This window comes from Serinus canaria, chromosome 6 (assembly GCF_022539315.1).
Source record: "Serinus canaria isolate serCan28SL12 chromosome 6, serCan2020, whole genome shotgun sequence".
NCBI classification, from domain to species: Eukaryota; Metazoa; Chordata; class Aves; order Passeriformes; family Fringillidae; genus Serinus; species Serinus canaria.
The window spans coordinates 15,855,820-15,879,249 of NC_066320.1; the positions used below are offsets into that span (position 1 = coordinate 15,855,820).

At 46.6% G+C, this 23,430-nt stretch overlaps 1 protein-coding gene across 1 annotated transcript; it reads left to right on the forward strand.

The window, feature by feature from the left end:
• Positions 1 to 995: 995 nt before the first annotated feature.
• LOC103813974 (2-hydroxyacylsphingosine 1-beta-galactosyltransferase-like) lies at positions 996 to 13,969 on the forward strand. The gene is made up of 6 exons (XM_030241424.2): positions 996 to 1,117; positions 7,502 to 8,343; positions 11,098 to 11,237; positions 11,407 to 11,483; positions 11,874 to 12,093; positions 13,026 to 13,969. Exons 2-6 carry the CDS (start codon positions 7,504 to 7,506, stop codon positions 13,339 to 13,341), a joined length of 1,593 nt encoding a protein of 530 aa, XP_030097284.1. The 5' UTR covers positions 996 to 1,117; positions 7,502 to 7,503; the 3' UTR covers positions 13,342 to 13,969.
• Positions 13,970 to 23,430: the final 9,461 nt, after the last annotated feature.

Genomic DNA, 23,430 nt, shown 5'->3' on the forward strand with positions numbered 1-23,430 from the left:
ATGGTAGTTGGCCATATAAGCACCAACCTATAGGAAAAAGAAAGAATAGGCATAACTGAAAAACCATGTATAAATCTAGTTAAAATAACAGATTTGTGTCCCCTTAGATTTCTTCCTCTGTGTGTGCAAGGAAAAGAAACTTGCTGATAGGTACGGCCTTGTGGAGATCTTGAATGCTGTAATGCTCAATTTTACCCCTTGCACTGTGTTTCTCTGGAAAGGGTGGGATGATGCACCACATGCATCCGGCTCTGTGTTGCTCTGTAACCAGCACTCTTTGCCATAGCCTTCCACCCTGAACGTGATGCAGTAGGAGAAGGTGTAATGCTGTCTGAAGTTCCAGCACAGGATGCAAAGAATGTCATTAGCCTTGCTGGAGATCAGCACCTGACTGAGCAAGTGCAACAAGCGTTTGAGTGGGAAATGTTTTGTGAGACTCTCAAAGTGACATGCTTGACACTCCTGGGAAAAACTGGTCATTTCACAAGATTTTGCAGCTGCTAGACCTACGTAGCCTACATCTCTGCTCTACTGCTGTCCTGGTGTAGAAGCCTGGTTTCCCTGTGCAACAGTGGTGCAGTTACAGCTGTTATTAGTGCTGGAACTGGACCAACAGGACATCCCCGTCTAGTGTGTGCTGGAACAGTGTCCCTCACATCCCGATTCCCTTGTGCACCGCCCTTTCCCATTTGCTGTCCTGACTATCGTGTTCCGATTGCCCTCCTCTCAAGGGGGTTCTGGCCCTGGGGGTGCCCGAGCAGCGGCCACTGGAGAGATGCTCTGAGGGCGATCAAACGCACTGCCCGGGCCGGAGCCACAAACTGCAGTGCTGCCCCGCTGCCCGTCGAGCTGCCGGGACAGCGGGTGCGGCTCTCTGTGCCCACCGCGTCCCCTCTCGCCCCGCCTTCGTGCCACAGCCCCGGGGTCGGCTCGGCTCGGCCCGGGGTGCGGCCCGTGGGCCGGGGCTGCTCCGCCCGGCCCCACCTGCGCCCGCCGGCTTGAAAGGGGAAGGCGGGCGGGTGGCGGCTGCATCCCTCCCTTCCTCCTTCTCTTCCCTCCCACTTCCCTCACCGCCGCGCCTCTCACTCGGGCCGCGCTCCGCCGGGACTCGCTGCAGGTGAGTGCCGGCACCGCGGCGGAAGGGTGGGGGCGGGCGGCCCGCGAGGAGCTGCGGCCGGCGCTTCTCGGCGCGTATCCCCCGGGGCTGCTCGGCTCCGCAGCGGCGGCGCTGCCCCGTTGCCGGCTGCCGCGTCCTGCCCGGCTGCCGCGTCCTGCCCGGCTGCCGCGTCCTGCCCGGCTGCCGCGTCCTGCCCGGCTGCCGTGCAAGGAGGGTCCTTCCGCCCTGCGGCGTGCCGGGGTCGGTGGGATGCACGGGCCGGGGCTCGGGGTGGCCGCGGGCGTGGGCTGCCAGCTGCGCTCCGGGTGAGCGCTGTAGGGCTGGGCTGGGCTGGGCTGATGGCATCTGAGCTCTGCCAGGCTGGGGATGGGGACTAGGTCTGAATTCTCGGCTGTCAGCCTGGTCCCGGCTCTGTCCGGACGCGTGTGTGCAGCCCTTGCTCCAGCGAGGCTGCTGACGGGCGCGAGTTCAGCATCTGCTTCAATGCGCAGGACTAGAGTCTTGGCACACGGACACGAGTTCAGAGCGCTTTTGTGTAACTTGCTTCATCTTCCTTTAGAAGATTACATCTCAGGAGTATCTTCCATCTCCTGTTCTGCCTCCTCTTCCTATGCAACCCTCTTCAACCTCTTTTTACGGCAGCTCAGCCAGATCTCATTCCTCTGGCGCGCTGAGAGCCAAGAAGCTCTTTGGCTTGGTTGTGGGTTTCTTTTACGTGAGGGCGTCAATTGTTTCATTGAAGATAAGACTCATCCCTAGCTTCTCTACTCTTGTAACTCTGTCAAATGTGATCAGACTTGTCTGTCAGGACTTTATCAGTCCCCATAACTTTCTACACAAGATTTCACAACCTTCTGGAGTGTTTAATAACTTTTCTTTAAATGTGATGCTTCGCTGCAGAAAGAAGCTGATGTGACAAGGCAGTAAATGGGAAGATTCTTTTCCTCCCAATTCCTCTTGACTGCTTCTCTAAGGTTTGGTGCACCTGTATCTTCCCAGTTTTCTCTGAAGTCTGAAGAACTTACTTAACTTGAGTGTCATACAAATATAAATTCTTCTTAACACCAAATAATGTTCTGCCCTGTCATGTGCTCTCACTTTGAGGTCTATGGCTCACATGACTATTTGGAAATGGCCCCAAGCTGTCCTTTCTTTTTCATCCAGGGATTACAAATAATGTTCTGACTTGCTTCCACACGGCAGACCTCAGACCACTCACAAGGGGCACAGTCTCACATCAGCTGCTCTGTCTTGCAACTGTGTTGTAAGCAAGAGAAAAAGGCTGTCCAGAAGAAAGTGTTATTGCAGAGCACCCTGGTGTCACAAACCATCTCTGTTCCTTTCAGAAGACAAACAGGATGCCTCTGGATATTGAATGGGGGAAATATCACTTACTTCCTAGAGAGATTTAATGTATGATGAGGGACCAGGTGGGGAAGCAGATGTGTGGTGTCTGACACCATCCCCCATGTCAAGGTGTGTGTAGTTTCAAATACTTGAAGATGTGTGTGGTTTCAAATGCTGTGACAAGCTGAGATCCAGATCTTAATTTCTTTTCAGTTGTTATGGACCAGTATTTCCTTTAGTACCATGGTTCCTTGGCAGTGATCTATCATCTGGCAACCTCCTGCTAGCCCACAGATTCCCACCTTGCCTGTAGAACTTCTTCCATATAACTCTAATGAGACAGGAAGGTTGTTGAAGATGGTCCAAAGTACCAAAAGCTAGGAACTGTTTGGGAACTATATCAATCTTTGTCCAAAAGAGATCAACCAGAGCACTTCTGGTGTTTTGTGGCAGTAGTAGCACCAATGTGGTGATAGGTATAGATCATTCTGATGCTGACCTGATCAATGCTGTGATTGTCCCCTTTGGTCTTTTGGGGATCTTGGCTTCCTTCATTCTCTGTGCTTGTGGTGGGCTGCTATGAATATGCAAAAGGAAAAATGCTAGAAAGGTATGTTGTTTTGAGTAGACCATCTGTGTCCTATTCAGTCTGTGTGCAAACAACACTTTAAAAAACCCTCAGGGATGTAGACTGCCAGGGGATGCTTATATCTGAAGGGTTTTTTTTTCTTTATCTTTGTCTTCTATACTAAAATACTAATGCTAGTATTGTTGTACTCTGATATTAGTATACTATAGTGCTAATATAAATGTTTTAGTGTTACTGTACTTTACCCAGGTGACTCTGGTTAAGTCAGAGTCTGTGATAAACCAAAACCAGAGCACAGAAGCCCACCAAGCACTGGGCTGGATATGATTGATGGTTAAACTTCCCTATTTCAACCTGTGCTTTGTTTGCTTTGTACACTATTGTATCCTCTAGGTTTTTACTAGGGCTTCCCCTGGGCAGCCTCTGCTTATAGTGTAACATCCTCCTGCAGTGACAAAGTTGGAGCTGCACACCTGCCTGCTTTCAGTCTTGGTTTCCATATATTAGCTGCAGCTAGGCTGGCTGTCATCAGTGTGATGGTAGCAGATGATCCTGTTTTTTTTGGATCATACCCAATAGAAGGCAAACTTGAGTATCTTATTCCAGGAAGAGTTTAGAGCATCCAGGTGAAGATATCTTTTGCTTTTCAATTAATTCTGCTGCTTTGTTAACTCCTGAGAAGTTTGCAGTGAAAACATTTTTTACTGTGGGCAAGAGCTGCACAGAAACTAGGATGCAGGAGGGGAAATAATTCAGTCCCATGTATACAGGCTCCCAGGTCCTGGGCAGGAACTAGGTAAGATAAAAAAGTGAGGGAGAGATATAAATGGCAGTCCTTGCATTTGATCCTGTTCATAGCCCTTTCTTTGTGGGGTTCTTTGCCTAGACTGCTTGCTGTGAGAGGTTTTAGTACTTCAGCCTAATAAAAGGCACCTGAATTAAATTGGAGCTGTAGCTGTTCAGTTATTTCACTTAAGTTGATTGGTGTCATTTTCCATCAATACCAAAGCCATACCCTGTCAAACATGTTAAACAGGGCAAAATCATGGGACAAATTTCAGCCCAGTAAGAGATTTCTCAGGGGCATTTCAGAGGATTATGCCCTCTCTACTCTCTTTCTGCTGCCTCACTTTTCAGCAGCAATGCATTGCTGTGGCTTTGAAAGCAATCTCCAGCAGCTGCAGGCAGACAGTTGTGCAGGGTAGGGGGGATGCTGCTGCTTGCTGTGCCAGTCCCACTTTCCCAGGTCCTGCTCCCACTGAGGTGCCTGCTCTGCCCTGAATGCTGCTATGGTGAAACTTAAAACGTTTGTGGTGTGGGCTTTTCCAACAGTTCTCTTGAACCCTTACTCTGGCTGCCAGTGTTAACTGTGATGTTAGGTCCATTGCTCTGTGTAGATCAGCCAGCTGGCATGGCTCTGCCGAGCACTTGTCGTGAAAACAGGGAAGGGTCTATTATCTCTTTATAAGCCTTCTCCTTGCAGTGGCAGGGTTATTTTTGCAGTATTTATGTGCTGTAGCCACTAGGTCTTCCACAAACAAGGAGGTGGTTCTGTCTACTCTGCTCTCAGGCCTAGTGTGGGGTCTGTCATTTCCTTTTTGTCATTTACTGGATTTTGGACCTCTGACATTCCCATGCCCAGGTGTTTGAAAATTTCTGTAGACCACCTGCCTGCAGTAGCTGAGCTTCCATAGCCAGACAATTGGGCTGAGCCTGTGCTGCATTGGCCACAGCAGCTGCCCAGGCTGAAGGATCCTGCTGCAGAGCTCATGGAGCAGCTTTTTTATTCAGTGTTAGTAAGAGGTAAAGTAGCAAGGCGAGCAGGTGGATTTTGAGCCTTCCCTTAACTGGGCCACTTAGCCCTTGTCTCGGTCTGGGACTTCCTTCCCCTTTGCCATCAACCTGAGACTTCAACAGTGACTAGCTGCTGAACAAGCCCTTGTGCCCTTTTTGCTGGTAGTTAGCCTGTATTTTATCCCAATAGCAGTAAAAATCCAGCACAGCTCTAGGGCTGAAAGGGGTACCTTTCTGGGCATGGACAGAGCAGAGATTATCTCTGGTGGTATTGAACTGAATTAAGAAAAAAGGTCTCTTCCTGCAGCCTGGCATCTTCTCACCTCTTAGCAAGATTTACAGCCTCCTTTATTGCTTGGGCAGGGAGAAGAGGTTCCTGAGCCAGCACCTTTAGGGATAGCTCCTGATTTTGGAAGAGATGAAACCACCAAGAGCAGTTTGAAAGTCTCACTGAGTCAGCATCTGTCCCTGACTTGAGGGGGGGCAGAACCTGAGATTGACACCTTACTTGTCTTTTGGATTTTGTTAGTCCCCAGAGAGTCTTGGCTTGAGGGTCTCAGCAATGTCTGGCATGTAGGTCCATGGCAGAACACAGTCCTTGCTGAAGATGGGTGACAATTTTTTTATTTAAATAACTATAACTTTTACCAGGACTATTTCTTCATCTTTTTCCTTGTTGCCCAAGGAGAAAACACCCTACCCCACATATAGAACCTCTTCTACTCTTCTTGGCACACTTATGTGCATGTATGACCCACTAGGTGCCCCAGGACAAGCTCGTGTCTGCTTCTGTCCTTAACTCCCTGCTGTCCCAGTAGAGATCAGGAGTACATGGCTGCCATCCTTCCCCTGCTTCCTGGAAGCAGTATGTGCTCCTGAATCAGCTGTGAATGTCACAGCCAAATGCTTTATCTTCCCTGGTGTTGGGCAGGATAAATTCCCTTTGGGCTTCTCAAGTAATCTAAGTACCAGACCAGCTTTGTGGGCTGTAGCTCTGTTGGGACCAACACTTTTTAACAGGCCAGCCTGTTTCTGCTGTTAGGGAGGCAGGATGCTGGGCAGATCCTTACTTTCCTTGCAGAGCTTGTGCTTTCTTCTTTCCAGCCTACCACCTTTGTCTACATTCTCCTGGAGCTCTTGTTCTGTGGGTCCAACTACCCTCTTGGTATCTGTTAGCTTTTCTCATGTTTCTTATCACTCGTGCAGGCACAGCCACAGAGTTGACCCTGGGTGGGAAGGATGGGAGCCCAAGCAGGAACTGCCTTTGAAACAGGGGAGGATCCCAACCAGCAGCTGCTCTGTTTCTTTCCCATGTCCTGTCCCCACATGGGACAAGAAAGCACTGGAGGAAGAATAGGGCAGTTTTATTTCCCAATGTCTTCACCCTCATGTGCTTAGTTTAGACAGAGAGAGGCCTGCTGAGGGCAGTCTGAACACTGCATTTAGCAGAATCTTGTCCATTACTTTCTTTCCCACCTCTTAATTGTTCAAGCACTATCAGAGGGGCTGTCAGAAAATCTTGTACCAAATTCCACTCTACCACATCCCTGCAGGCCCACTGGGGCTTAGTGTGTGGGGGCCATCCATAATCCACTTCTAGTTCCCATTGTAACTTCTTCTTCTTACTGCTGCTTCCTAGCATGTCTGAACGGGATTCTCAGAAAACTACTCTGCTTCTGACTATTCCCAAATAATTATCACATAGTTCTTGTCCCAAAATAATGCTAGGTGTGGGTGAGGCGCGTTCGCTTCCAGTGATGTAGCAACATCCCTTACACAACAGAAATCTTGGGTGTTTCACCAAACTGAAGAGGGGATGACGGCTTTAGGAGTGTGACTAAGGGGCATCAGTGTGCCACAGGTGTTGCATGTCATCTCTGGGATTGCTTTCTGGGTTTGCCTTCTTCTAGTGGATGAGTATCCTGGCACCCACTTTCCTTTCCCAACCCTTTCCCCAGAGCCTCCCATGACTGATCCTTACTGGAGCAGCTCTCTGTCCAGATTGTTGCTGTGCTCTCTGGGATTGTGGCTCTTCTCAGTGGGTCCTGCTGTGACTTGGACTTGCTCCTGCCTTGTTTGTGCTGAGCAAGGCACCTTGCCAGCCATGTGAGGTCCAAAGCCAGAGCACACCTCTTGGTATTTCCACCAAGCTCTGCAGGCCTCCCTGAGAGCTTGCACAGACATCAAGGCCTCAGAGAGAACCAGCTGTTCTGGCTGGACAGAAATAAAAATAAAATCCAGCTGAGCTGGTTCTATAGCGGTAAACAGGGACTGAGCAGCAAGTGTCCCTGCTGGTGCTGTGACCCAGCATAGCTCCTCCAGCCACTCACCCTCAGTAACTCTCTGCCAGTCAGTCTGCTAGTTTTTGAGCCTTAGGAGAACAGAGAAGAGATTTTCTGGAAAATTCCAGAAAATCTGGAGAAAGTCAGATACCTGACTTTGGTTGTTGGGGTATTTTTGTGGGTTTTTTTCTGGTTTGGTTTTTTTCTTTAGGACAAGGCAGAGTAGAATGGGGATGGATGTTCCCCAGTGAAGGACTCCAGACTGCTCTCCTTTCCCAGCTCACGATTCCTGGCTTGCAGCTACAATCCCAACTGTTATTGCTGAATGCATGACAGAGATACTACATTAATGGTGTGTTTGTCTCCTTGCAGTGATGAAGATGATGAAGGTGCTACCTGCTGCTCTTCTTTTCCTAGTGACTGCATTCACAGTGGAGCCATCCCACTGTGCCAAGGTGCTGATCATGCCCACCATAGTCTTTGACAGCCACCTGCGAGTCTTCATGCGGGTGGCAGAGGCACTGACTGACCGGGGCCATGACCCTGTGCTGCTACTCCATGAAGGTCGGGATGTGGAAACCTCCCTGCCCGGCTTCCGCGTGCAGAGGTACTGGGGTACCTTCAGCACAGAGAGCGCAGATGCCTGGGTGCAGGAGAAGATAAAACGTGTCTTTCAAGGGAAAATGACCTCCCTGGAGGTGTTTTCATTTTTGGAGAAGTACCTGGAAAACTGTGACCTAGTATTGGGAAATTCTACCCTTCTGCAGAAACTCCAGCGGGAGCACTTTGACCTGCTTTTGGTGGACCCCAATGAGATGTGTGGATTTATCCTGGCCCACATCCTGCACATCAAATATGCTGTGATTTCCACTGGTTTCTGGTTCCCAGCAGAGATTGGTGCCACCTCCCCCATTGCCTATGTCCCTGAATTCAACTCCCTGATGACAGACAGGATGGGCTTTTTTGGCAGGACTTGGAATCTCCTAGTCTACATAATCACTCGTGTGGCTACAAAACTGGTCATCCTGCCCAAGTTTGAACGTCTTATGGAGAAGCACAGTGTGGAGCCCAAGACATCCATGTTGGACCTTGTTCATGGAACCAGTCTTTTCTTCCTCTGTAATGATGTGGTGTTGGACTTTCCCCGTCCAACGCTCCCCCATGTTGTTTTCACAGGGGGGATCCTCGCTGAGCCTGCAAAGCCCCTTCCAGTGGTAAGTGCAAAAAAGCTTTGATCTATGATTGCACATCAGCTGGGGAAGCTACTTAGTACAGATCTTCTCTGGAAGAACCTTGTAAAAGTTCTGAAGCCCCAAGTGTCTGGAAAGATGCTGTGTTTTGGTGCTTGTGGGTGCATCGGCAAGACGGGGAGCACTGAAGTTTGTCAGGCTGCAGGGAGGATGTAGAATTAAGTGGGCCACTCTGAAGTGGGATTTGGCCTCACTGTCCATGTGAAATGGTGTGTGGAGTTTCTAAGATGAAGGTGCTGCCCCTGGGATTTGAGAATGAATAGTTTGTTTGCTCCTGTGCTAAAGTGGGAATGGGAGGAACAATTAATCTTCCTTGTTTCATCACTGATGTGTTAATCCAGAATTTCCTCCTTCACCCTATTTCTAACAGAGCATTTCTGCCCTTGAGCTTGTAGTCTTAAGAAACCACAGGGGAGAGGTATTCTTGTTCCTTCATTAAATTCAGTGCAGAATCCCAAGGGTATAAACCCCTTTTTCTCAGGGTTCAGTCCTGAAAACTCCTCTTAAGGCTTTCTCCAGCCTATGCCTCACTAATCCCAGGAATAAATTCAGAGGAACAAGCTCCTAAAGCCTCTGGCTGAAGACAGTATTGGAACAGAGTAGGACTTGTCTTACCACTTTTGCAAACATTGAGGTGAAATAAACCTGGATAATAAAACTTGGGCAGTCAAGATGTCCTGGTGTCCTGACTAAGGGTCTGAAATGGAGATAAGATTTCAACTTTCAAATTATTAGAGGCCTGTCAAGATCTCTGATGGCAACTTCACTGATGCTGTGGATACCAATACTTTTCAGTTAAAAAAGAAGTGAGATCAGGTGCCTTAAAAAGAAGCTCTCCAGATGTGTCTAACTGCACATGAGCCTTGCCCATGTGGCACGGCCTGCAGGTAATGAAACGCACGTAGGGTGCTCTGAAAGCTGTGTCAGAGGGTGGCTACCTCACAGCTCTTGCAAAACTCTGGCTTGGTCCAACCTGGCCACGTACACACCTGCCTTATAAAGAAGGGAGTTGTTTGCTAGGGCATTACTCATGTGCTTCACAGCTTCCAGAACAGATCCCAGGGCACCTAAGGAAAGAATGATGGAGATAAGTCTGGAGCCCTGAAGTAGGTGGTGGCTATCATGCTAGCAGGTAGGCATGTCTGTGTCCACATCATGGGATGCCAGCAGAAGAGAAAGCCTCCGTAGGTCTAGGTGTGCCTTAATTCAAATATCCCATTTGAAATGTGATTAAATGCTTATTTCCTCCTATTTGAAACTCTATGATTTTGACTGTTTCTATTTAGGACTTAGTTAAATATAGATAATGTATTTGAGAGAAAGTGAGAACATTTGGTGGTCAACCATGCTTCCCTGGCAACTTCAATGCTGTTTCTGAAAGATAGATGTTATGGCCCAAATATAATGGATAACATAGTCATCTGGTTTAGGAGTCATTACACTTTTATTTAGAAAAGGAAAACCAGCACTTTCTCTTCTGTAGCCGTTTCAGTGGTTGTACTGCTCAAAGGATGTGAAACTCAAAAGAATGAAGAAGCTAAAATATCTCTGTTGTAAACTTCTTGATTCTTGGTTTATTTTAGTGCACTCTAAGCATTTCTGAAAAGATAGGCTTGAGTCTTTGAAGCATACAACAAAAGAGAAGTATCCCCAGAGAGTAACACTAAGATGTGCTTTGTAACTCTTTTGTACTCTGATCCCCTAACTTTTAGACTACAATTAATATTCTGAATTAATCACTTTAGTTTTCTCTTTTAATAACAGATTTTTTAAAATTCAGACTCTCCTACAAATTTATTAGAGGAGGTATATAAATTCAAAAATAGATTTTTATTAAACTTCCCTAAAATGCTGCTGACTGGGATACATGGGAAACTTGAAGCAGGATATAATGAGAAATAGACTCAGCCCAGCCTGGCATAAGAGGGACTAATCCATGTTTGCTTCACAGTAGGTATGGTTGCTGATTTCTTCTCTATACCTCCTTCTGGCTTTGGTTAAAAAAAGTACAGACTGTTCTAGATACAGACCTGTTTATGTAGCATTACAGGTAGCCTCTAAATGAAGGACAAATAACTGTGGGTTTTACTGGATCTGTAGCTACCTTTCTGTCCAGTGATCAAAAACTAAATCTGCTGTCTGCAAGTAGCTGTTAAGGATGGGTAGAAGTCTCCTGTCAAGATGGCAAGACTTTCTACCACCTCCAGAAGCCTTTGACATTGGAGAGTTTGTAGGAACTTTCCAGGAAGAAGGTGTTCCTGACTGGGTGATGTTTTGTCTCTTATATCAGCTTACATATAGAGACCCTGACCGGCCTCCTTCTTAGTGGTAATGGGAAAATAGACTCCCTTTTTTTGCTCCAATTTCCCTCTCTGCCCTAGCTATTCCAATGTGGTGCCTCTGTTTCCAGAAACTTTCTTGTCAAAGACTGATTGTGTTACCTCCAGTGGAGATAATGCCATGAAATGCAGGTTTTGGTCACCTCCCTGCAAACTCCCAAGACCAGGAGGTTCTCAAGTAATTTCTGCCTGGCTGGGTGCAAAAATCACAGTGGTTTTAGAGTTCATTGCTTGGTGAAAACCGTGTAGCTTTGTGCTCTGGGTGGATTTGGCTTCATCTTCTCTGTGGACAGCTTTCTACTGCCTCTGTTAGAGGCAGGAGTGGGAAGGGCCTTTCTGCAAGAATACTTCAAGGCAGCTTTGTGTGTTTTGCCCACAGGGTCTGCGTCTCTGGGTGGAAGCAGCAGAGGCAGGTGTCGTTGTTGTCTCCTTTGGCATCGGGATCCGAGCTCTTCCAAGCGATTTGGTGGAGAAGATGGCTGGTGCATTTGCTCGCCTCCCGCAAAGGGTGGTGTGGAGGTGAAAAGGGAATGGGATTCATTTTCACTTGAGATGGATGAAAAACAATATTGAGGGGTGATTCATTTCAAATTACAGAATCTGCTTTCTGTTTCTTGATCTGATTGAATTTAGTCTTGTTCTCTGTGTGTTTCTCTTCTTTTTTCCCTTCCTCTGTCTCCTCCCACAGATATTTTGGTCAGAAGCCAAGAAACCTGGGTGAGAATACGCTGATGATGGGGTGGCTGCCCCAGAATGACCTGCTAGGTAAGGCTGGGTTCTGTGTATGTGTGTGCCACTAGCAACACCCCTGGAGTTTAGCCCAAACCACAGCAAAGGCACATAAGGCTAGCAGCACCTGTGTGGATCTAAGTCTGTTGCTTCTTGTGTGTCTGATCTGTACAAAACATGATCCTCACCTAACACTTGCTTGAAGCTGCTTAGCTCCTGTCTCCCTTCTCCTCCAGGCTCTACTCAGCAATTCTGGGCTGCAAAAAGCCAGATGTATTCCCAAAGGAATCCTCTCTGCTTAGCATCCTCTCTGCTTAGCATGCCTGTTTTTCCCTAAACATACATCACCATTGTGTGTTAAGGGAACCCTGGTAGCCCTGTTGCAACATGGAAGACACTGACTTGCTACTCTTTCTTTACCTGCAGGCCATCCCAATGTGAAAGCTTTTGTCAGCCACTGTGGGATGAATGGTGTATTTGAGGCAATTTATCATGGTGTGCCAGTGGTGGGGTTTCCTTTCTATGGGGACCAGTTTGACATCATGACCAGAGTGCAGGCAAAGGGTATGGGTATCCTCATGGACTGGAGCAGAGTAAAAGAAGAGGAGCTTTACCAGGCTGTCATCACCGTCATCTCTGACCCCAGGTGAGGCATCTGGAAGCATCAAGCTCTTCCTTGGTGCCGACAGTGTGTAGGGACCAGTGTGTCTTTGTGTTGACCCCTATACCACCTGTGGTGGCTTCTATACCAAGCACAGTTGCAACCATTGCTCAGCTGACCAGATGTATCAGTGCCTCAAAATCCTTAGATGCAGCACAGGAGGAGATACTCCAGCATTTGCTGCTAAGGAGTGTGATCTAGTCCTGTCTGATTGACTGTAATGTTCTTAGAAAGTTTTCTGAGCTACTGAGGAACAGATCTCTTCTCTTAATGCCAGTCTGTCATAAGGGAGAGTGAGATCACAGCTTCCCATTGGGGCCTTCCTGAACTTGTCCAAAAAACTTTCTGTAGAAGAAGAGAAGGAGCTGCAGGTAATGCTCCATCTGCTCCTTCTGTCAGTCATATACTCTGTTTTTTCCTAGAACTGAAGCAGGAACAGGAAAGTGAAACAGGGTTCCTGTTTTCAAATGGGACATGTGCAACTGCTGATTTTTGAAATGCTCTCTGAGAGCTTGATTTTGAAAATATTTTGTATTTCTTACCTATTAAGAGGTGTTACAAATTGGTACCCAGAAGGGTGTGGCCTCTCATCAAGTGTATAACTTTTGCTTGATGCTGGGTGAGGTCTTAGGGTGCAAACTCCCCTCAGAAAGTACCATACACATGAACTCATTGAACAGGTACTTGCAAGCCAAACTCTCAGTGTTATTAACAAAACACAAAGAAAAATACACTCTGGCTTGTGCCTTGATTGCTGGCGAGTGCTGTCAGAGTGGCTTTCAAAAGAAGAATAGAAGAAATTTGCCCCTCTCCCAAGGTATTATTTGGGACTTGAAAGCATCACTGGATGTCTCAGGCCACTTCTCAGGTATGAAGTTTCTGTTGAAAGGTAAATGTCTTGTCATCTTCCCTTGCAGCTACAGAAAAGCAGCCCAGCACATCTCAGCTCTGCACCTGGACAGACCAATGCATGCTCTCAACAGGACAGTGTATTGGCTGGAGTACATCCTTCGGCACGATGGGGCACCCTACCTTCGCCCGGCTGTCTACGACCTTTCCTTGTATGAGTACTTCTGCCTGGACATACTGGCTCTTCTCTTGCTGTGTCTGGCTGGTATTGGATTTGTTCTGTACAAATCTGTGCTGTGGTGCAGAAGGAAGGGGGCCAACCCTGTGTATCAGAATGGCAATTGCATGAAAGGCCACTTCACAGATGAGAAAAAACTGCAGTAGTGGCCGGTGTGTTCCAGGGCATATCCCATCACTGTGAAATGAACTGCTGCTGTGCCAAGAAATGTATGGCATGCAGGCACGGAGAGAGGTGAAAGATCCACAGGTCTGGATGAGAAGAGAGTGGGGAGGGAGGAGTATTGCAAAGGCCTGTGTCTACACCTCTGTGTACAGCACCTGTGGGTGGGGGGGTGAATTCAGGCGTGGGTGGGAGCACTTGGCCAGGATGCTGGGAATGGGGCATGGGTAGATAGACTTCCAGGGAGGAGTGCAAGTTGTTCCCTTTGTATTGCACATTGGTTTAGATGCTGGTGTTGCTCTTCTGGCTTTTTGGATCATGGAGGCTCTGGAGGTAGGAACCGCATTTCATATGCGGCAGACACCATTTCTCCTCTGCCTTGTTACTAAGAGCCCCAGTAGTCAGGATACCTTTACGTGCAGATGAGAACTGAAGCAGAGCTGTGGACAAGGAAGGGCACTGAAAGTATCATCTACAAGAGAGAATAATTGGTCTGTTTTAAGTTCTGTGGCTAAATATTGTTCTTCCTACTTCAGTCAACACTCTGCAATCCCATTTGTGTTTGAGCTAAATTATTATTTTTTAAAATAAACTTATATTCTTTCTCCTGTGTGGCAGTTCTCTGGTCTTGGTTTAATGTGAACCTGTGATTCTTATAACAGTAAGTTCTTCAAGCAAGATGGAAGTGCTTTTTCCTTCTCATTACTGCTGCTATGGTCTCCATATACCTCCATCAGCAATTTTTTAGCCTTTCTGCAGGCTTTCATGCAGTGCCTTCCCTCCTCTGCCTTCATGTGCCACACACCCCTTCCCACAGCACCTCCAAACCTGTGATGAAAAAAAAATCTGGAACAGATGCAAGTGCCAGGACTACAGAATCATCAGCCAATAGCTCAGAGAGCTGGTCATGGCAATGGGCCCTATACCCCATTTACAGAAGCAGCAGGCTCTCCTCATTTTGATGTGAACAGACAATATTGTTGCCCTACTCAGGCCATGGTCTGGAGTGATACCTAATGTGTTTTTACTCACCCTGGACTCTAAGGCAAACCTAACTGGGGTGCAGTTGCACAACCTGCCCACAACGTTGTCCGATGGGCCGGCTGCCAGTGCCCCTCACTGGGGATCAAGGGCTCTGCTCCATGCTCCCGCTGGGGCCACTGCAGTGCTCCCAGGAGTTGGAGAGTAACCTCACTGCCACAGCTGCTCTCACTGGTGCTTCTAGGCTCTGCTCTTGCTTGCTGTTCCATGTGGGGCTTTACCCAGACAGGAGATGTGTTTTTATTGCAACCTGTGAAACAATGGTTTGGCTGGGCTCCTGGGCTGCTCCAGGTAGGAACAGTGCCTGGCTCTGACTTGGGAGGTCTTCTGAGGCCAGGCAGTGCTGTCTTCCCTCCCCAACCCTCAGCTTGCAGAGGGGCTAAGGTTAAGGTGACTTTGGATGACCTATCAACCTGGCTCTGTAGTAGCCCTTTGTGGCATCAATTCCTCTGAGCTGAGGATGTGGAGCCTAATAGTCCCTAATGGCAGGAATAGGGAGGTCAGAGCAAAGTGCTGATACATATTAGGGGGAATGTGGGCATTGTAGATAAGTAACAGGAACACTGTCTGGCACCCTTCTGTCTGCAAGGTGAAATTAGGAGGTTGATGGGAATTGGGGTTTATTTTTAGACAAAAAAAGAGATTTTGCCACAAATTTTCAGCATTCCTGCCTGTTTCCAGTTGCACTATGATGACCTTGTTGTCATCTCCTAGCAGATGAGTTTGTACAAGGGGGTGGAGGTGGGGCATTTTTGCATCTCTGAAGTGGAAGAAGGAGATCATTACTGCTGCCTACGTGAGAGTTTGGGTGTTTAGATCAGGCTGAACACAGCAAGAGAGTTGGCAAGCTTGCAGCTTGGTGACAATGTTGGATTGTTTTGAACTTGAAGAAAAAAGAGGGAGAAGACAAACACACCATGTTTGCAAACTGGAGGCACCATGGCCTGATGAGGACAGAGACCTGCACGTTGCTTTGTTTGCAAGCAGAAGAGCAGACAGAAGTATTTGAGACCCAAGAGCCTTGTGTGGACTTACAAAAATGTGAATCTATTTTTCTATGCTTCCTCCTTGCTATTCACAATTTCAGAAAGAAGCTCAAGCACCACGTGCAGCATTAGTGTGTTGTCTCCTATCAGATATGCTCAACTTCTTGATCTTATGGCTGCTTTCATTCCCAAAGGTATTGTAGAGTTAGGAGGCATGTCTGTCCAGGGACTCAAGGTTTATATAGTCTATTTAAAAATTATTCAGCTTGGTGTCCACTATTTCTAATGGAGTAAAGCATTCACCTGCCCAAGGACCTTGTGAGTAAGAAGTGGACATTCAAAAAGCACCCCTGAAGTAAATAATCTTCCCTAGGAAAAGCTGTGTACTGGCTTAGAAACTGTCAGGAGCCCTTCTGTAAGTTATAAGGTAATTTTATAGAAGAATTTAAATAGATTCATTAAAGATGAAGGCTACTGTAGCTTTTACAGCTTTATTTTTGTCCTCTGTACATCTTTTCCTAATGAACACATAGCTTTCTCTCTTTACTTTTCTCCTTGTTATTCTTTCAGTATTGAATACAGAAGAAAAGTATAAGGGCTTAAGCCAGTTATTAAGTTAAATTAGGAATAATGAGTAGCCTGTCACACAAATTAAAAGCCATGGTGGGGGAAGGGATGTAGGTGAGCTTTATCCTTCATGCAGCTCTGCCTTCAGCTTGGTGCCTGATCTCTGGGCACGGTGCCTGCAGTTACTACATGCCCTCCGTGTCATAGGTACTGAGACAGGCACGCAGGGCTGTGGTGTAACTTGAGAAATTAAAACTGTGATTTATGAGGCAGCAAGCAGGGAGCAAGCTCTTTTTTTGCCCTTTTTCTTTTCTTTTTTTTTCTCTTTCCCCTTGAGGAAAAGTAGGACATGAGTCAACACTTTCCAGAAGACTGAAGAAGCCTCACCCAAGAGTTGCAGTCCCAGCTGAGCTGTGCACAGGGCAAAGCTGCCTCCTGCCCGTCTGTCTTGCTGTCGGCAGGGCAGGGGCATCATGAGCAGGATCCCACAGCAGCCGCAGGTGCAGCAACACCCGCAGTCTCGCTGCTGAGTGCGGATCTCCCTGCAAGGGCCCCGAGTGCGGTGGGAGGTGTTCGGGGCACGCTTGAGCCAGCTTTTCAGGTTCACCCGGCCCCACAGCTCCTCACCAAACTTCTCTGCATGAGGCCCTGTGATTGGGAGCCGTCCTGCCTTGGAAACACCCTGGGTTTGCAAAGGAATGCTTGTTCCAGGCGATGGCTGTGCAGCTCTGCCCAAACCCTGGGCTGGGGGCAGCTCCAGCTGCTGGGAGCAGCTCCTAGTGGGGATTAGGGAGGGGGTGAAGCCACTCGCTGGCATGGCTCCTGTTATGACCCCTCTCCTCAGCCCAGTGCCAGCAGCTGCAGCACTGCTGGAGCACACAGCAGGGCCTGGCACTGCCTCGGGGGCTGCTCCCCTGAAGGACTTTGCAACCAGCTCATAAACTACGGCAGCTCCAGTCAGGTGCTGGCTTTGGGAGGGTCCCTGCACACCTCTGGCAGCATCTCCATGGGAGAATCTCACCGTGGGCTACCACAACCACATCAATTCCTTATCTGGTTTTTCCAGCCTAGTAAGGTGGAGGCACCAAACTGTGTCAACAAAACTGTGCTAATAAAGAGGAGCTGTCTCCCTCTGCAGGTGAGTATGAAATCGTTCCATCTGGCAGTAGGAAGATAAGAGAAGGCAATGATTTTTACTTACCCACCGTTTAATGACACTAATCAAAGAGCACTTCTGTGGCAGGAACCCCTTCCCTCGGCCTGTGCATGGCTCAGCCCCAGCCTCTCATCTCTGCCCGTGGGTATCACCCTCATGGCCCCCCTCTGATGCTCTTGAGAGTGTGGGCAATGCTTTTCTCTGGTGCTTCCAGGTTACAAATATTTCCCACAGAGGAAGGCAAGGAGCCAAGCTCTGTGAGTCCCCAGAACCCAGCCGCAGACATTTGCCATTGAGAGCACTGTTGGAGCAAGCTAGTCCCTCTGTCCCCACCAGGGCCTCCTTAGGGCTGTGTCATGGCAAATGGAACTGCACAGCAAGTCCTGAAGGCAGTACAATGGAAAGCAGCTTTCTCCCAGGCACTCAGGTGAGGCATGATCTCAAAAAAACAGAAATGCCCATGGTCCTTTCCGAGTTGTGCTTTTGGAAGGGCTTCCCAAATCCTTGCAAACACCAAGGAGAGATTACACACCAGCCAGGAACTGGGCACTATGCCTTCCAGGACAGCTGAGGGCAGCCAACCACACCAAACAGCTGACTGACATCTCAGGGTACAGAAAGCTCCTCACTTCTCTCTCAGCCTCTTCCTTCTTTTTCGGGAACTGCTGCCCAAGATGCTTCTCCCTCTCCAGCTGAGCTCATTTACCTCCATCAGGACCACTCTACCTGCTGCAATAAAAGACTGTGGGTAGGAAGCAGCTGGGACTAGTTATTTTTCAGGTTCTTACATCTTCTCTCTATAGTGTCTATAGTAGGAATGGCTGTGTAGCAATGTTTTTAAGGAAAACTTTTCAATTATTATTTAGTAAAATATCTGTGCTAGTGCTATAGTAGTGATGCTGTTAACTAACCTAATCCTGTCTCCTTTGAATTCAGTTATAAGAGTTTCTATAAGGTAAGTTCTTCCAAGATCAAGCTGTGTGCTGATGTAAAACTCAGCTATTTTAGTAAAAAGCTCTTTTATTAAAGAGCTTTGCAGAGTTAAGTTTTCTTCTATTATTAGCAATCCTGGAAAACCAGAGGGATCCTGCTTGATTGTGAAGAGGTAAGTGTGGTTATAGTGATATGCAGAACCTGTAGTTCAAGGGAAGTCGGCTTTGAGAAATCCAAGATAACAAGGAAGGTTGGAGGAGTTATTGAAAACATAATGGTATGGGCAATGGCAGCCCTACATAGCTAATGTTTGCTTTTAGAAAAGTGCATCAATAAACAGAAAAATAATATCCAAAGCATTCTTGAAAACAACACAGATTAGCCTCTGTATCTAGCTGGGGAAAAAAGAAAAAAAACACAACGTTACACATTCTGCAAATGGTAAACCCCATGTTATAATGCCAACAGAGTTCAACAGATGCTTTGGATGGAGTTGATCTTCAGTGCCCTTCCTGAAAAGCTTTGGGTAAGGTCATCTGTCAGTTCAGGCAGTGGTAATGCTGGATTTTGGGCTCTAGGCAGGGAAGTATTAAAGGCTATGCCCTGAATCACCAATGATCTACATGGACTGCCATTGAGAACAGTCTTTTTAAAAGCTAAACTAAGTGGGAAGGAAGGTTGAATGGCTGATTTTCATTAAAACTAAACAGGTAAGAAGCTGAGGGCCTTGGCAAAAATAAAAGACAGAACTGGTAAAGGCTGATCTTAAAAGCCCTGCCTGTAGTTTGGGTTACAAACTGGGGAGGAGCTGAAGAAACAGCTGCAGGCCTTTCGGGCAGCGTGGAGACACCTTTGGTTGTCTCATCCACCTTCTGTCAGGGCTACCCAGTAGCAAAAGAAGTGAGTACCTGTACTATAAGAAGAGGTTGAGTCTGATCAGGAAAGTTGCATTACAGTAAGTTTTGTAACAAATTAGTTGGAAAAAACCCAAATGCTAAAAAAAGGCTTGAAGACTCTTCTCCTTGCAGGTCACATCTTGCTAACCAAGGAGCCCTCTAACTGTATCAATTCAGAGCTGGGTAAAGGAGTGTGGCTTCTCAGCATGAGGACTTCCCAAAGATATTTTAAAAGGGGTTCTGCAAAAAGGGGCAAGTAACTGATGGTTGCAATCCAAGCTTTACTGGTGATCAAATTAGCCTCAAGGCAGAACTAAGTAGAATGAATGCTTATTAGTTTAGTGTTGTTAAAAGGCAGAAACAAGCACTTTCTGCAGGAATAGCATTTTAGTCTCACTTCTGTAGCCAAGGCATTCTACAAAGCAAAGGGCTGAGCTTTGGTTTTGTGTGGTCTCAGTGTCATCCAGGATTGGCAAATTTATTTGGACTGTGCAGTCTTGATAGTCTTCAGCCAGAGGGAAGAGGTGATGTTTTGTGCATGTCTGGTGTTGGTGTAACTTCTAACTATGACAGCAGATGATTCAACTGGCTACTGAAGTACAAGAATGATTAAGTGGAGAGGGGCCAACATAAAGCCATTGGCAAAGTCAGCTGTGAATGACCCTAGGACAATTTTGCTTATTTTAGCCAAAGCAGAAGGTGCTTTTTATTTTTGAGAATGCAGGGTGGAGAGCTCTTACACACCATGATCGGTGTAGGCAACAGCTCACATTGGCAATTTTGTCAATTCAATAATGTTATTGTGCTGTGGTTTATTTTACTCTGATTTAAGGCAGAGGACCAGTTCCAGTTGAGAAATACTGAATTTTTGTACAAAGCCTCTCTCTAATGAACACTTCAGAAAATGCAAACAGGTATGTGCATGAATGCTTATAGGTGTTCTTAAACTCTGCCTGAACTTTGAGACTTCTGTGATAAAGGCATAGCTGACTGGGTTGTTCAAAGAACACTTTTGATTTTAATCAGAACTCATCCAATGGGATTTTTGTACATGCATCAGTTCGAGAACTTGTTAGTTAAACTAGTCTCTGCCTCTAAATTTTCAATTGTGAAAACTGACACCGACAAATTAAATTAGCAGATTCTCTGCTAATCTCAGGTTTTCTGGATTCTGTATATGTATCCAACTATTGTTTTCCAAACAAAGCTTGAAGACATAACTTCAGGCAAAAGCCCAGCTGCCCACTCAAAGTACCTGTTTTAATCAATGTTTCCAAACACCAGTGGGCCTACTTACAGGCTTTAGAGAGCAAAAGGGTTTGTAAATTATAGGGTTTTGACAAAAGAGCTGCTTAGAGGTGATTTGCCTCATGGATGTTTTACATGGGATTTGTAACCCTTAGCTTAGAGTTGATAGCATTCTCATGAAGGGTCATCGGAGATTATGACATCTTTGGGTTAATAGCTCCTGATGTCACCACCATTTTGTTTACTGCTTAGGATGTTTAACTCTTAGCCCCTTTGTTATTTTTTATATGAAGATCTTTCAAAGTGGCTAGAGCAACTAGGTCAGAGAGCAAGAAATAACTCAGCCACTAGTGAGGACTCCAAGTGGTCCCTTCTGAGAGGTCTCATATTCTCATTCAGTGCATCTACTTTGGGGTTTTTTTTCATGATTGGAAAACACTGTCTTGCATGGCACAGGGAAAGCAGACACATCTAGTGTGTTCCCCAGAAGGCATCTTTAAAAGTACATATGTATGCCTGCATGAAGGGACACTACTTTGTCTTGCTCTATGCAAAATTGTTCTCAAATGCCCAAATTTCTTGATCATCACAGACATCCTAGAGCAGGATCATGCCCAAACACTGTACAGTGAAGGTTTGATATAGATACAAGGGCTGCTGATTATGGCTGTATCTTGCCAGGGTAGAAAGAAGAGGTGCTATTGCTGAGCTGTGTCTCTTAATGGCCTCTAGTCAAGCATTATGCAGGAGGCTGCAAGGAAGGATTATTTCCTCTGATACTGTGCAGTTGTTAAACACCAAACTATTTGTACCAGCCTGCTTGGGTGATTTTTGCAAGGCAATGAAGCTCATCTGAGGCTGGGGAAGTGGAAGGAAGACACATGGACTACTTGCAAACAACAGGGGATCCTCTCTTCACCCTGAGCCTGAGGGCATGTTTCTCCAGGAGAGGATAGCTAACACCTCCAGAGAGTCAGGGAGAAGCACAGCAAACCTCCTGCCTGCCCTTGCTTTTGGGTCTCTGTTCAGGAGGTGATGCCTCCCTGCACTTTTGCAGTGTTTGCTCCCCTCTAATGGCCAAAGATCTGAGAGCCCCTTGGTGGAGACCTTGGTGTCACTGGCTGTGGTAACTGGTGGCAGAGGGTGCCATGTGCTGCTAGACCTGTGAGGCATCAAGCCTCAGGTCCAGGCATGCTCACCATTACCCAACACTGGGGTCTCCCACAGCTTTTCCTGCAGCTCTGATTGCTAGGGTTTATCCCTGTATTCCCTTACATCTCCAAAGGAATGCATATGTGCCATGGTGGCTGAGAGAAAGGGTTATAGCTAAACTTAACAAAGCAAGGCAGTGAAGGCAAATCAGTAAATCTGCAGAGGTCTTAGTCCTCCCTGAGTCATTGTCTCCTGCCTACCTCCTGACTGAAGCTCTTTGCCTCTAACACTTGCACTGCAACTCTTCCCTCTCCTTGGAACAAGTGATGCCAACTGCCTGGGTTTTACCCAAGCCAGCTATTAATAATCTTCTGCAGACTGGTTGTTATGAGGCCTCTATCTATGCAAAAATGTGTGTGTTCATGTGCTTGAGGCTTTGGTTTTCAAATAGCAATGCTATTTTTTGTGCTGCATTACTCAGTGTTGTACTTTCTAAACAAAAGCTTTTCAGAGCTGCCCATATATGAAGTGCAAGAAAATGTAAATAATATCTCATTTTGCATCAGCTTTTGTACTAGGGGTTATCATAGAATGGTTTGGTTTGGAAGGGACCCAAACATCATTCAGTCCCAACCCCCCTGAAATGAGTAGATGCATCTTTAACTAGCTTGCTGAGAGCCCCATTCAGCCTTGAATGTTTTGAGAGACAGGACATCTACCATCTCTCTGGACACTTCATTCCACTGTTTCACCACTTGTGTGGGCATAAGTTTTGTGTTAGCTGAGTGTAAGCCTAACAGCTCAGGATAACTCCCCCAGCACTTTATGTCAAGCTCTTTGCTGCAATATGTGTTAAAACTAGGCTGCTTTCCAAAGTTAGGAAATCAATCAGGAGAGAATGTTTGATTCCTTATCCTTACCATTTCTTCTTACCTATTAAACCTAATTAAAACAAATTTGTGATACATGTAAAATCATGCCTTACCTGCCATGCCACTTCTGTTGGTGTCAAAGGAGTTGAAAGATACTTTGATCAAGAACACAAAGATTGTTCTCTGTTTTCATAGCGTGGTCAGTCTGCTGAAAAAGCTGCCCTGGGAAGGCCCATATATGAAGTATATTTTCTGCAGTCAAAAGGGTCATATGGAATCAGGTCTGTATCCTAAGCTTTGATGAAATCTTGCAGTGCTTGTGCAAGGAGATTCCTCCATGGCTTTCATTGCTCTGATGTGTAAATCACAAGTAACAATCACACACAGTACAACAAACTGATTTGGAGGTGGTTATGTGCAATAGCCTTGTCTCCCAGGCAAAAAAACCTCTCTGTCCTCTGCACTGGTGAGGCAGTATAAGTCAGACCAGCAAGGGTCAGCTTGGGTGAGGCTGACTCTGTGTGTACTCTTGTCCTGCAGAATGTCAGTGGCCTCATATTTAAGGGCAATCTGAACTGGCCTATTATACCTGGAACTAATTTATTTTTTTTTCATCAACAGCTCTGCCTCCTTGTTTCCCTGTCCCCACCTGTGTGGATATGGCGGGTAGCTGGGGGCAGTACAGTGACAGTCAGCTAGCCAACAGGCACTTGAAGACTTTGGTGGCCACATTGCCTCTGGCCCATGCAGAGTTATAATGTTTTGCCCCATTCTAGTTATTGTTGCTGCTCTCTTGACTCCTGCCACTGTGTTTAAGTCCTACAGACTTCTCTGTGTCATCTTTTTTGTGTCACTTGCTATGGAAGTGGTCGATCTGTGAGGCTAGGGAGCTGTAAATTCTCGCTGTCCTTTATCTTTCCTAAAGTTTTGGTTTTGTTAATTTGTAGTATTCTTAAAACAGAGATTATGCACTCTTTATTTCTAGGAACCACTTCCTGCACTTTGGACTGTAACAGGATTCGGCATGCTGTTACTCATTCTTAATGGTGCCTGCAGTCTTTCACAAATATCTTCATTCTCTCAAGTCTTGACAGGAGGCAAATGTGCTACTTACCACCAAAGTAATCTATTTGTTGTTTACTGTTCTGCTACAGGAAATTAATTTTAAGACTTGGGATACAAAATGTGATATTTTTGCAAAAATCAATTTTCTGGTACTCTT

Excerpts from the sequence above, each read along its gene's own strand:
- LOC103813974 (XM_030241424.2), top strand. The coding sequence starts at position 7,504 with ATGAAGATGATGAAGGTGCTACCTGCTGCTCTTCTTTTCCTAGTGACT. Across the intron at positions 11,238-11,406 it reads CCGCAAAGGGTGGTGTGGAG|ATATTTTGGTCAGAAGCCAA; the intron begins GTGAAAAGGGAA and ends CTCCTCCCACAG. Across the intron at positions 12,094-13,025 it reads ACCGTCATCTCTGACCCCAG|CTACAGAAAAGCAGCCCAGC; the intron begins GTGAGGCATCTG and ends CTTCCCTTGCAG.